General features: G+C 35.6%; 1 protein-coding gene across 1 annotated transcript in view; it reads left to right on the top strand.

Annotated features, from left to right (window-relative positions):
- Positions 1-10974, top strand: part of NCAPG2 (non-SMC condensin II complex subunit G2) — a 111575-nt gene extending 100601 nt beyond the window's left edge. Inside the window, exon 29 of the mRNA XM_043967735.1 lies at positions 10805-10974. Coding sequence (XP_043823670.1) covers positions 10805-10856 — 52 coding nt within the window. The 3' untranslated portion in view covers positions 10857-10974. The remainder of the gene's footprint in view (positions 1-10804) is intronic.
- Positions 10975-12828: the final 1854 nt, after the last annotated feature.

The raw sequence follows: 12828 nt of genomic DNA on the forward strand, positions 1-12828 counted from the left end.
ATATTGTACTTGTTATGTAAACTTGGATTCAGAAGTAGCATTTTGTCTTATAATATTTGTTGATATAAATTCATTTTAAAAAAAAGTGATGCCTTTTTATTTTTATATCACATTCACTTTAAGGGCTAAAATTCTAGTTAAACTGTCTAAAATATCTAATGAGTGGTCGCCAATAAATTATAAGCTTTAGCAAGAGTTAGACTTTTAAGCATTTATTAAGGAGAATAAGAATTTGGTAAAGAGAGAGAAAAAGGCCTAGATTCCTATCTATTAAAGGGAGAGCACATTTCTAGCTCCCTTCTCCGCCAGCGTCCTCAGGAAAAAGCCCGAGACTGAGCGCCAGTCTCTTCCTTCCTCCTCCCACTAGTCCGCGTCACTTCCTGACTCCTGGTCTTGCCCTCAAAGACCTTCCCTTCATGTGCAGAACTCTTCTACAGTAAGTATCCAGCAGGTGGCATTATTCCAATCGTTACAGTCCCCTCTGTTGTTCCTCAAGAAACAAAATGTTTCCTTGACGGAACAGTAAAAAGAATATAATAACTATTGCTAACTAATAATATGTGAACAACAATATAGAAAAGGAAGAGAGGAAAGTTTTGTCCAGAGGGGCGATTTTTTGTCCTCATGAACCGACGCTTTGACATTAGTCTTGCAAAGGGAGGGCCTCTGCAGAGAATACATGTTACAGATGGTGTATATTATAACAGAAAGAGAAAAAAAAAACAAAAACAACAAATCAAAACTGTTCATTTAAAGTCTCTGAAAGTCTTTTCTCAGATGTCCTCTAGGTGTAGTCGTGGAATGGAAGTCTTTTCAGGGGTTGATGTGTGGATGCTGGTAATCAGCCAGGAAAATTTCCTACAAAATTGAGCTTAATACAACTTTAAAATAGCTTTGTCAATAATCAAATCAAACAATGAAAGTTCTCAAAAACATGTCTAAGGGAATTCAGAATCTTAGTTGTTACACATGAAACATATAATAAAACAAAAATTGAAACATTCTTTAAAATTATAATATTACTATAGTCCCCCCTTATGGAGGGTAATTGAGAAGACAATTGCTGTGATATTAATTTTTTAAAATAATTTTTATCTTTGTTTCATCATTTTTTGCATCATCTGCCTAATTATCCTCATGCCATTATGAGAAATTTAAAAATCTAATATAATTGGTAACAGGTGTCAAGGCCAAATTCAACACTGTATTTATCATGACACCTGAGATAATTATGGGGGTTACCATAAAAGAACAGAGAAATGATGGGATATGAGCATTCCCACACTTGAGCAATATGTACTGCCCATGCAGTATGTCAGGCTTAAAATAGGTGGATGGAATATATGTCCATGCCACCGAACATATTGGAGGAAACTGAGTCAGACTTAATCAGATGCATGGGATTGAGATGTCCATGGCATCAGGCATATAGGAGGGAGCATAGAAGCCAGGTGTAGAAGTGAGATGGGTGGGATCAATACTTCCAGCCATCCGTACAATATTGTGGGGAAAAATAAAATAAAATATTAAACCAAGAGAATCCAACCTCAACATTTGTCAAAAGCCGTTCCCTTGGCCATACCTTGACTTCATGCATGTCTCCCCTCATGTGACAGTTCAGTGTCTGCTCTTGCGTGTATTCCTCTTGTGATTGGATGGCATCTTGGCCAACTGGCATCTGATAACTCAGAATAAAGGCAATTAATGTCTTAAATGATAAGTTCCCATAATCCAAGTCTCATATGGATTTAAAAATTGAGGATAATAAATGATTGCAAAAAATGTGAATACATCTTGACTCAGAATATAATATATAATTATGCAACAATTTCAAATAATACTTTTTTTTTACTTAGTATACAATTACTTTTGTGAAAAATCAGAACATATTTAAATACAAGTTAAAGCACAACAGAATCTCAAAGAAAACTTTTTTTTTTTAAAAAAGAAAACTTTTACAAATGTTCCCCTCTTTTTTTTTTTTTTTTGGAATATGCTTATCAAAAATAATACTTCTAGAATCAATTTACACTTGCCATGGCAACCAATTTGCCAGGGAAATGCTTTAAAGAGTTTGATCAAATAATCAGTTGAGAAAAAATAACAAAAACAAACAACTCAGAATATGGGAGCACAATACTCCTAGAATTAACATTGTATAATAAAATCAAAACCATCTTGCAATGTTTCAAAATTAGATAGACAAATGAATAGAAGAAAATACACATGGAACAATAAAAGACAGTGAAATTCAAACTAAGGAAATCTAAATGAATATGAACTTAATATCAATAAGAGTATTATAAAATATAAACTTGATCACATGACTATAAAAAGCTTTTACAAATATTCTCCTTGTTTTAGAAACTAGGTATAAGACACAATCTCAAAAGCATGAAAATCTCTATGAAAATAAACCCATACCATTAATTTCAAAATGTATATGTAATAGCATAGAAATCCTATGTAACCTCTGAACTGATACTATTAATAATCTGAGTGAATTTAGAACACTTTTGATTCCGATATCTAAAATCCCCAATACTCATATCAATACCTTGCTGCTTACTTCTACATTTCTGTAAAATATATACCCTTCCATGGCAAAAGAAGCGGAGTCTTGAACTATGGTGATTGTCATTCTTATTCAGCTTAAGTTTTTCTTCTTTAACCCCTCTATATTGTCTGTCAGTCTTTTCACCATACAAATGCTTTATAAGATTACTAATTAAAGACAAAAGCAGGTTAGCAAAATTATGAACAAAACGGGCATATGTAGTTAGAGAAAGTTGAGCATGCGCATCAGATCTCTGGACTTCCCAGGCAGGGGAAGCTATGGACTTGGCCATGGGAGGAGTAGAGGGTGGGGTCTGGAGAGGAGGGGAGGGACCAGAGCAATTTGAATCAGACTGGATTTTGAACTCAGGCCTGGATTCCTCTTCCCCCACTTTGCCTCCAGGTGCTAGGGGATTAAAAGCTTCTAGAGGGTGGGTCATTGCCTCCAGGCATGCAAAATTAGAGCAACAATTAGTGTTAGAAGTGGGAAAAGCTGCAGGAATCTCTTCAGGTTTCTCTGAAAAAGCATGGTTGGGAGAGGGGGAGATATTTCTTTGTGGGAGTACATTGCTGGCTCTTCTAACAAAAATAAAAAGAAAAATAGAAAATCCACAAAAACAAAGCATTAACATGATCTTATCTCCCATTCGTCTGGTTAAACAGACTAAAATCAAAAATAGGGTAATTAGGGAGTTTAAAAGGTCCATTGGAAAAAATTTAAAGGAAAACACAGCCAGTACGCCAGTACTTAGCAGTTAAAGGGAGAGGGAGGGGAAATTTCTTACCCAACCAGAAGATCAGAAGAAGACTGAGGGTTAGCTTTCCTCTTCGTGGTCAGCCATCTGTTAAGGGCTAAAATTCTAGTTAAACTGTCTAAAATATCTAATGAGTGGTCGCCAATAAATTATAAGCTTTAGCAAGAGTTAGACTTTTAAGCATTTATTAAGGAGAATAAGAATTTGGTAAAGAGAGAGAAAAAGGCCTAGATTCCTATCTATTAAAGGGAGAGCACATTTCTAGCTCCCTTCTCCGCCAGCGTCCTCAGGAAAAAGCCCGAGACTGAGCGCCAGTCTCTTCCTTCCTCCTCCCACTAGCCCACGTCACTTCCTGACTCCTGGTCTTGCCCTCAAAGACCTTCCCTTCATGTGCAGAACTCTTCTACAGTAAGTATCCAGCAGGTGGCATTATTCCAATCGTTACAACTTCTGAATATATCTATTCCTCTTTCCTTATCCAGAGTGTCTAGTAACAAAGATCTTTTAAAAAGAGAAAAAAGTTTAGTAAAATGAATCAGAACATTAGTCATATGTAACAATATGGCAAATATTCATAACCAAAGCCCTCTACTTCTCTACTGAATGGAAGGAGGTACATTTTCTCAACCTTTTTCTAGGGACAAATTTGGTTACTTTACCCAGCATTCAGGTTTATTTCTTTCTGTTCATATTTTGGTCATTATGTATATTTTCCTGTTTCTGCTTACTTTGCTCTGTATCAGTTCATGCAAGTCTTATCTCATTCCTTTGAATTCTTCACAGCTGTCATTTCTCATAGCACAAAAATATCCCATACATTTTTGGACCACACTTTGGTTATTCCTCAAAATGAACACCTATTTTGTTTCCAAGACTTTGCTACCAGAAAAGGTGTTGCTGTGAATATTTTGGTATAGATGAGGCATATATACCTGGTAATGAGATTTCTGGGTCAAATGGTATGGAAATTTTAGGACCTTTCTTATCATAATTCCATGATACTTTCCAGAAATGTTTGGATAAGTTCAGAACTTCAAAGTATAAGCGTGTATGACTTTCTGCAGGCCCTACAGAATGGACTGTACCCATCTTTTCTCATCTTGGCAAATACTTATAACATTTTTTATTGGAATTTCTTTTGTTATTAATTATTTGGAGTAATTTCTATGCAGTTGTTGATGGTTGGCAATTCTCCATTTGAGTTGTTCCCTTAAATGGATAATTTATATATTGGTTTTATATATTTGTGTTAATTGTGTGTATATCTAAAATTTTATATATATGTAAATATATAATCTTAGATATCATACCCTTATAAAAGATATTTAATGCAAAGAGTTTTTTTTCACCAACTGGGCTGTTTCCCTTCTTATCCTATCTGTACTGATTTTGTTCAGGCAAAAAAAGCTTTTCAATTTCATGTGGTCAAAATTTTCTGTTCACTCTTGTAGTCTCTTTCCTTTCTTTGTGTAAGAATTCTCCTTGCCATAGCTATAAAAGATGCTTATCTCTACTTTCCTGCAATTTTTTTTCTACAAAAGTATTTTATTATTTTCCAGTTACATGTAGAGATAGTTTTCAATATTTGTTTTTATAAGATTTCTAGTTTCAAATTTTTCTCCCTTACCTGCCACCCTCATTTCCTTCAATTTTTAAATGATGTCACTTATGTGAGTACCCTCTTATTTATATTGTTTATATATCTTATATAAGATGCTGGTTTAAAATGATTTTTGACACAGTTTTCCAGTTTTCCAAGCATTCCTTGTCACATAAGTTTTTCCCTATGATAGTTTATGTTCTTAGGTTTATTGCACATAAGAAATTTAGCTATTTTGAAAGGTTAAATAGACATCTGAAGAAATAATTTTCCCTAAAGTACTTTTTTTATGCAACCTGTCAGAACTGTGATGATTCTTATGGAGTAATGGGAAAAGTCCTGCATTTGAAGTCAGAGCATAAGAGTTTGAAGACCAGCTCTTTCACTTATTAAATGTGTGACCTTGTTCAAGTCATTTAACCTCTACTGACCTCAGTTTCTTCATTTGTAAAATGAAGGGATTAGACCAGCTGATCTCTAATTCTCTCCCAGGTCTATCATAATTCTGTGACTCAGGCCACAAATATTTCTACTGTCAAACACTTTCAATCATACCACATTAATTATAAAATCTATCACACTTTTATAGTTCACCAGAAAATGTTTTCACAACCTCCTTTGGGAACTCATTCTAGAATTCAACAGTAATACAGAGTGAAGTAAACAAAGCCAAGAAAACCATATACAAGTTAACTACAACAATGTAAATGGAAATAACAATGGCCACAAATAATCAAAAGAGACTGTAAAATTATAAAGAAATAAGCTTGGTTTTAAAGGAGAGATGAGAAGACATCTCTACCATATGTACCCCTTTGCAGAGCTAGGAGGACAACAGGTGTGGAACTTTGCACATATTTCTAGACTTTTCTGATACAGTTTTACTGTCTTTCTCCCTGGAATTCTTTTAGCTTTTCCTCTAAGTATTTAGATGTTGTTTTATTGGTGTTTATGTCTTAAGTTTCAAAATTAAATTACTGTTTATGGTATCTTTAAATAAAATGTCATTCCCATTTCAATCTATCTTTGCTGCTTTCTGAAATTATGTTTGCTTCCTGCTTTTTTGAGTTCAATTGAATGCAATTGATTTTGGTCCAACCTCTTGTTTTAACTCGGTGAATTTTTATAATTCAAGTGTTTTTGTTTGTTTTTTGTAAACAATATATTGTTGGTTTGTTGAATCCTTTCTATTTTCATTTTGTCCTCATCTGTCTGGGCAGGTTGTTTTTAATGATTTCTTGAAATATGATATTTAGACTCTTTTGGTCATGGCTTTCAGGTGGTCTAGTTATTCTTAATTTAATTCTTCTTCATCCCTTTTCAGGTCAATTGGCTTTAATACAAAAATGCCTTATATTTTCTTTATTTTTAATTTTAATTTTTTTTAAGATAGGCAATTGGGGTTAAGTGACTTGCCCAGGGTCACACAGCTAGTAAGTGTTAAGTGTCTGAGGCTGGATTTGAACTCAGGTACTCCTGACTCCAGGACTGGTGCTCTATCCACTGCACCACCTAGCTGCCCCTGCGCCACCTAGCTGCCCTGTCTCTGTACACTTTTGGCAGGAATGTTGTGGCATTGTATGGTACTGACTAGGCTGTGACTTAGAAAATCCTCTCTTCTGGCTTAGAGTGCAGCACTGGGGCCCTATTCTATTACTAGTGTATGGCTCTGAGATCTCTTCTTGTGAGTTAAAGCAGTGAGTACTGGCCTTTTTCTGCCTCCAAGATCTGGCTCCAAAATTTTCTCACCTTGGTTAGAGGGACAGCACCAAAGACTTTGCTCCTAGGAGTTGAATCTTAGCTTTCCCTTCAAGGTGAAAGCTTTAGCCCTGGACCCTGTTCTTCAGCTATCTAGCTCCAAGATCCTCTCTCTTAGGTCAGAGAGAGAGCACCTCAGTCTTCTTATGCTCCAGCTTTTGGCTCTAATATCCTTTGTCCTGGGTTAGAGCAAGAGCTCTGAGGCCCTTTGTGTTTGGGAGCTGTGTGTTAAGTCCCTTCCACCTAGGATCAGTAACAGAGCTGTGGTTCCTGTGCCCTGGTCAAAGATGCTACTTTCCACTCTGGAGTCAGAGTGACAGCACTGCAGCCCTATTCTGCTCCCCAGATCTGCATTCATGATCATGATCATCCTGAGTCTGTTCCACAGTCCCTGCCCTGGATTATTTGCCTGTGTGTAAAATTAATGATCTACAGGAAAGATGATCGACTGTGGTTTCTCCTTAGATTTCTGATTATTAATCCGTCAAGTATTCATGAGCTTTTTGTTCATGAGGTTGTCTGGGGAGCCAAGCTTCCTTACTTCCTCCTGTCCTGCTATCTTGACTGGATTAAATAGTCCAGATAAAATGAGACTTGAAAAATGGATTAAAATCCCCCAATGATCTGCTGTATAGATTTTTTTTTTCTTTAAGGCAGGGCAATGAGGGTTAAGTGACTTGTCCAGGGTCACACAGCTAATAAGTGTCAAGTGTCAGAGACAGGATTTGAACTCAGGTCCTCCTGAATCCAGGGCTGGTGCTTTATCCACTGCACCACCTAGCTGCCCTCAGGAAATATATCTTAAAAGCTAAAGATAGATATAGAATAAAAATGAGAAGTTGGAACAAAATCTACCATGCATCAGGTGATTTCCAAAAAAGTATGAGTTCTAATGCTAAAACAAGAATTTACCATACCCAAGGTAAAGAAATGTAAAAAAACTTTCATAATATCCAATTTCTAATATCCAATTTTAAATCTCACAGAAAACATATAGCTTATGTTATATATTTAAAGAAATTGTAGAGAGTGAGCCAATATGAATATTAAACACATAGGTACCATGTGTCTTATTGCCTAAATCTATAAAGGAAAAGTTAGCCAATTGCAGAAAAACAAAGTAACAATAATTAAGTGATTTCAGTGTTCATCTCTCATAATTAAGACAGATTGTCTTTTCTTAGATCTCAGTTCTCTCCCACCTGCTGCATTTGATACTGTTAACTGCCCCTCTTCTTTGGGTTTTCAAAATATAGTCTTTCCTTATTCTTCTATCATTCTGATTGATCCTTTTCAGTCTCTTTTGCTGGTTCATCATCTGCATCACTTCCCCTAAGTGTGAGTGTTGCCCAAGGTCCTGTCCGAGCCTTTCTCTTCTCCATCTAAACCTTCTGTCTTGGTAACCTTATCAGCTCAACTGATCTTAACTGTTGTCTCTATGCATATAACTCAGATCTATAGATCTCCAGAGCATTGGTCACTTAGCACCAGTTGAACAATGAACATTTCAAACTGGATGTTCTGCAAACGTCTCACTAAAAATGGCCAAAAGTGATTTCATTGTATTTCCCCCCCAAACCCTCCCTTCTTCCAAACTTATTTATGTCAAAGGCACCATCATCTTTCCAGTCTCTCAGCTTTGTACCTTTGAATCTTTGTTCTTCCTCACCCCACATATCTATTCACTTTCTACATCTGGCTGTTTCTACCTTTACAACATTTCTCAAAATCTGCCTCTTTTCTCCACTCACATGGTTAACACCTTAGTTTATTTAGTTTCTCATTGCCTCTTGCCTAGATTTTTGCAGCATCCTCCTAATTGGTCTCACTGCTTCAACTCTTTCCCTTCAGCCTGACCTCTAAAGTGCTGCCAAAGTGCTTCTCCTAAAGCATAGATCTAACTGTGTGTGACTTCCCTATTCAGCAATTCCCAGTGGCCTCTTGTTGCCTCTGGGATAAAATATAAACTCCTCTGTTGAGCTTTTAAAGTCCTAAACAACCTGACTGTAACTTGTCTTTTCAAGCCTCATCAGGCATTGCTCTCCCTCCCATATTCTGTGATCCAGACAAGCTTTCCTTCTTTCCATACTTCGTACATGACACTACATCTTTGTCTCTGTGCCTTGGCATGTCCCACATGCCTGTGTTTCAGTTCCTCCATTCCTCTTGTTTCCTCAGAATTCCTCTGTTCTTTTAAGATGCAGCTCAAGCACCATCTTCTCTTTGAAGCCTTTCCTGATTCCCCCACCTGTTAGTGCCCTCCCTTCCAAACTACCTTGTATTTAACTCTTTTGTTTTCGTTTTATTTACTTAATCTTTACTATAGACACTTAAACATGTATTTGTCTCCTTCTTTAGAAGACTGTTGTGTAGGTATTATTCCCCAGCATCTAGCAGAGTGCCTCATATATAGGAAGTGTTTTAAAAGTTCTCATAATAATTGTATGCTTGTGAATCATGGTTTGACTGATTAACACTTTAATAGAGACAAAAATTATCAAAGTGATACCTTATAAAGCTAAACAAAAGAATAAAACAGTATGTTTGGAGAAACAAAATGCAGTTATAGAAAGTCCTAGAATCTTAAGGAAAATAAAAACAGAACAGAAATAAAGAAAAATATCACTTCTAGGCCTCAAATTATAATTTAAAGCAATAATAATTTTTTTAAAAAACCTCTTTAGTATTGGTTAACTGGATTTTTAAAAATCAGTGGAAGAATAGATAAGGAAGAATCAGAAATAATCATATACAACAAATTGGTGTTCTTTAAACCGGAGAACATAAATAACTTGGAGAAAGAGCACTGTTGGGAAAATGGGAAAGTAGTTTGTTGGAAGTTAGGTTTAGAACAACATCCTACAATATATACCCCAGTAAACAAGAAATGAAATGTAACCTGAATATAAAAGGTCACGCAATCAAAACGTTAGAACCTAGGTCAGGTACCTTTCACAGTTACAATGGGGAGTTGGGAAGAGGGCAGTACAAAATCTTAACTGAACAAGGGATGATCTCAAAAGATGAAGTAGGTTATTTTAATTATACAAAACTGAAAACTTTCTGCATGAACAAAATCAATAAACAGTTTTTAAAAGAATTGCAAAGTATTATTTGAAAGCTATATATTACTTTTGTAAGAGAAATATAAATCTCACACTCAGCAAATTGGTAAAGATGACAATATGGGAATAATCAGTATCAGAGAAGCTTCAGAAAGTCATATGATAATACACTGTTGGTGAAGCTATGAATTAGTTAAATCCTCCTGAAAAATAATTTGGAATTAGGTAACAAAATGACTAAAATGCCTTTATCCTTTGACCCAGAGATCTCTCTGCTAGGCATGAGCCCCAGGGAACTTAAAGACAAAAATGTCCTATATACACTAAAATATTTGTGGTAGATATTTTTGCAGTGGCGAAGAACTGGAAACAAAGGAAGAAACAAAGGAAATACCCATTAATTAGGGATTAGTTAAACACATTGTGGTTATATGTGGAATATTACTATACGATGTTATGAATGTAAAAAATTAAGAGAAATACGGGAGGACATGAAGCAGCACAGCATGAAGTAAGAGATATGGGGAATAATATACACAATGACTACAATAATGTAAATTGAAGAAACAAAACTGAATGCTTTATAATTATAATGATCTAGTTTGGTTTTAGAGCAGAACTGAAAAAAATTGCCTCTTTTTTGTCCTTGCAGAATTGAAGAACTGTGGGTGGTAGGGTGGATACTTCCCTGCTCCCATCCCTCCTTTCTTCTTTGGGAGGGTTGTCTGGGTAGGAGAGTGGTGAGAGAGAATTTTTTTAATGAAGGTTGGGGGCTGCTAGGTGGCCCAGTGGATGGAGCACTGGCCCTGGATTCAGGAGGACCTGAGTTCAAATCCGGCCTCAGACACTTGACACTTAGTAGCTGGTGTGACCCTGGGCAAGTCACTTAACCCCAATTGTCTCACCAAACAAAAAAGAAAAAGAAAAAAAATCAAGGTGATGTAAAAACAAAAGATGTTAATAAAAATAAGATTTTTAAAACGCTACAATGAATTCTCTTTTAGTTCTTTTTAATTTCATATTTAGTGATTATTGTTATGCAACTAAGTCTTTTTTTCACTTTGTTTCAGATCTCTTTATGAATCTTCTGTTAGAACTTTGGATGTACTTTTGAGGCCATAACTGAAGAATCATCTTCCTTCCAGTGTGTAAAAAGGAAGAAAAAGCATTGATTTCAGAAAATATTTTAAACTTATAATGTATATATTGTATTTACATTTTCAAGAATTTATACCATATGGGGAGGGTATTAGATGGAAAATTCATGTTTTACATTGCAATTGATATTAAAGTATCTTTAGTAAATCTGCCTAATATCTATATCTATCTATCTCTATATATGAACTTGTATTATATAGTTACATAAAATATTCTCAAATGTCAATCATGTAAAAAAAGGGAATATACATGTCTTAGGAAACTAAAAGACATAACAAGTAAATTACACATCAAAATACACAAAAACATGGGAAAAGGTATTTTTAAAAATTTAAAGTAGTAATTTCTAGTCCAAGGAGTTGTGTCCAATTGATCATAGCTATAAAAATGTAATTTGAAATGTCTTCCACATAATGAAGCAGTCCTTGAAAAGGGGTAGTGGGAATGTCCTATATACCAAGAACTGTCCTGGGGAATGAACACATGAAACACACACACACCCTATCACTATAAATAACATTATCTGGGAGGTCAAGTATTTTAGCCTGGGGCTTCTATGATGGTTGCCCTAGTTGTGGAGGGAAATTGTGTTCCAAACTTGTTGCTAAAGTATGTCTTCTACTTCTTCACAGAGCTACCCTGACTTGAATCACTCCTGTCCCCTTTGTGTTCCGTAGTGACCAGTTTGTGCTAGTGCTACATAGGAATACAGGCTTATGAATGGTTTTGAGCCAGCACAGCTGTGGCCCCGGTGTCCTGGCCAGTCTCCCAATAAAGAAGAAAATGTTATGGGGTAAAATGTTGAGCAATTAAAAAAAAAGTTTTTCTAATGATATGAGCATTTTGGAATGAGGATTTAGCAAAAGACTTATGGGAAAAGCTGAATGAAAGATCTCTATGCAAATTGACTTCTATCTAGAGTTGGAAGAGATCTTAAAGAACCAAACAGCCTAACACTCATTTTACAGATAACAAAATCTATAAGAATATGAGTCATTTTCCATTTGATAAATGGTCAAAGGATATGAACAGGCAGTTTTCCAATGAAGAAATCAAAACTATGTATAGTCATTAAAAATGCTCTGACTCATTATCAGAGAAATGCAAATTAAAACAACTTTGAGATATCATTTTACACCTATTAGATTGGCTAAAATGAAAGAGAAGAGTGACAAATGTTGGAAGGGATGTGGAAAAATTGGAACACATTGGCTTTTTTGGGGGGGGGGAGCAGTGAGGCTTAAGTGACTTTTCCAGGGTCATACAGCTAGTAAGTGTCAAGTGTCTGAGGTCAGATTTTAACTCAGGTACTCCTGACTCCAGGCCTGGTGCTTTATCCACTGCGCCACCTAGCTGCCCTCTGACACATTCACTGTTGGTGGAACTGTGAATTGATCCAACCATTTTTGAGAGCAATCTGGTAAACTCTATATATGCTCTTTGACCCAGTAATACTACTACTAGATCTATTTTCAAAGATGATTAGGGGAAAAAGGAAAAGTTTTATGTTCTAAAATATTTATAGTAGCTCTCTTTGTGGCCTCAAAGAACTGGAATTTGTGGGGAGGCCGGTCAATTGGGGAATAGCTAACCAAATTGTATAGGATCACGACAGAATACTATGCTATAAGAAATGATGAGCTCATTGATTTTAGAAAAACATGGATAGACTAGCATGAAATAATGAAGAAAAAAAGTGAATCAGACCAAGAAAACATTGTATACAGTAACAGCAATATTTTAAGAACAACTTTGAGCAACTAAGTGATTTGACTATTACAAATACCCAAGTTTAACTACAAAGGACATATCTGCATCCAGAGAAAGAACTGATAAGTATATATAGAATTGTTTTACCTATACATACATATTTGTGTCTAATGGTAGCCATCTTGAGGGGTGGGGTGGGGGAGGTGGAGAGAAGAAAAAAGTTACC

This window comes from Dromiciops gliroides, chromosome 5 (assembly GCF_019393635.1).
Source record: "Dromiciops gliroides isolate mDroGli1 chromosome 5, mDroGli1.pri, whole genome shotgun sequence".
Classification (NCBI taxonomy): domain Eukaryota; kingdom Metazoa; phylum Chordata; class Mammalia; order Microbiotheria; family Microbiotheriidae; genus Dromiciops; species Dromiciops gliroides.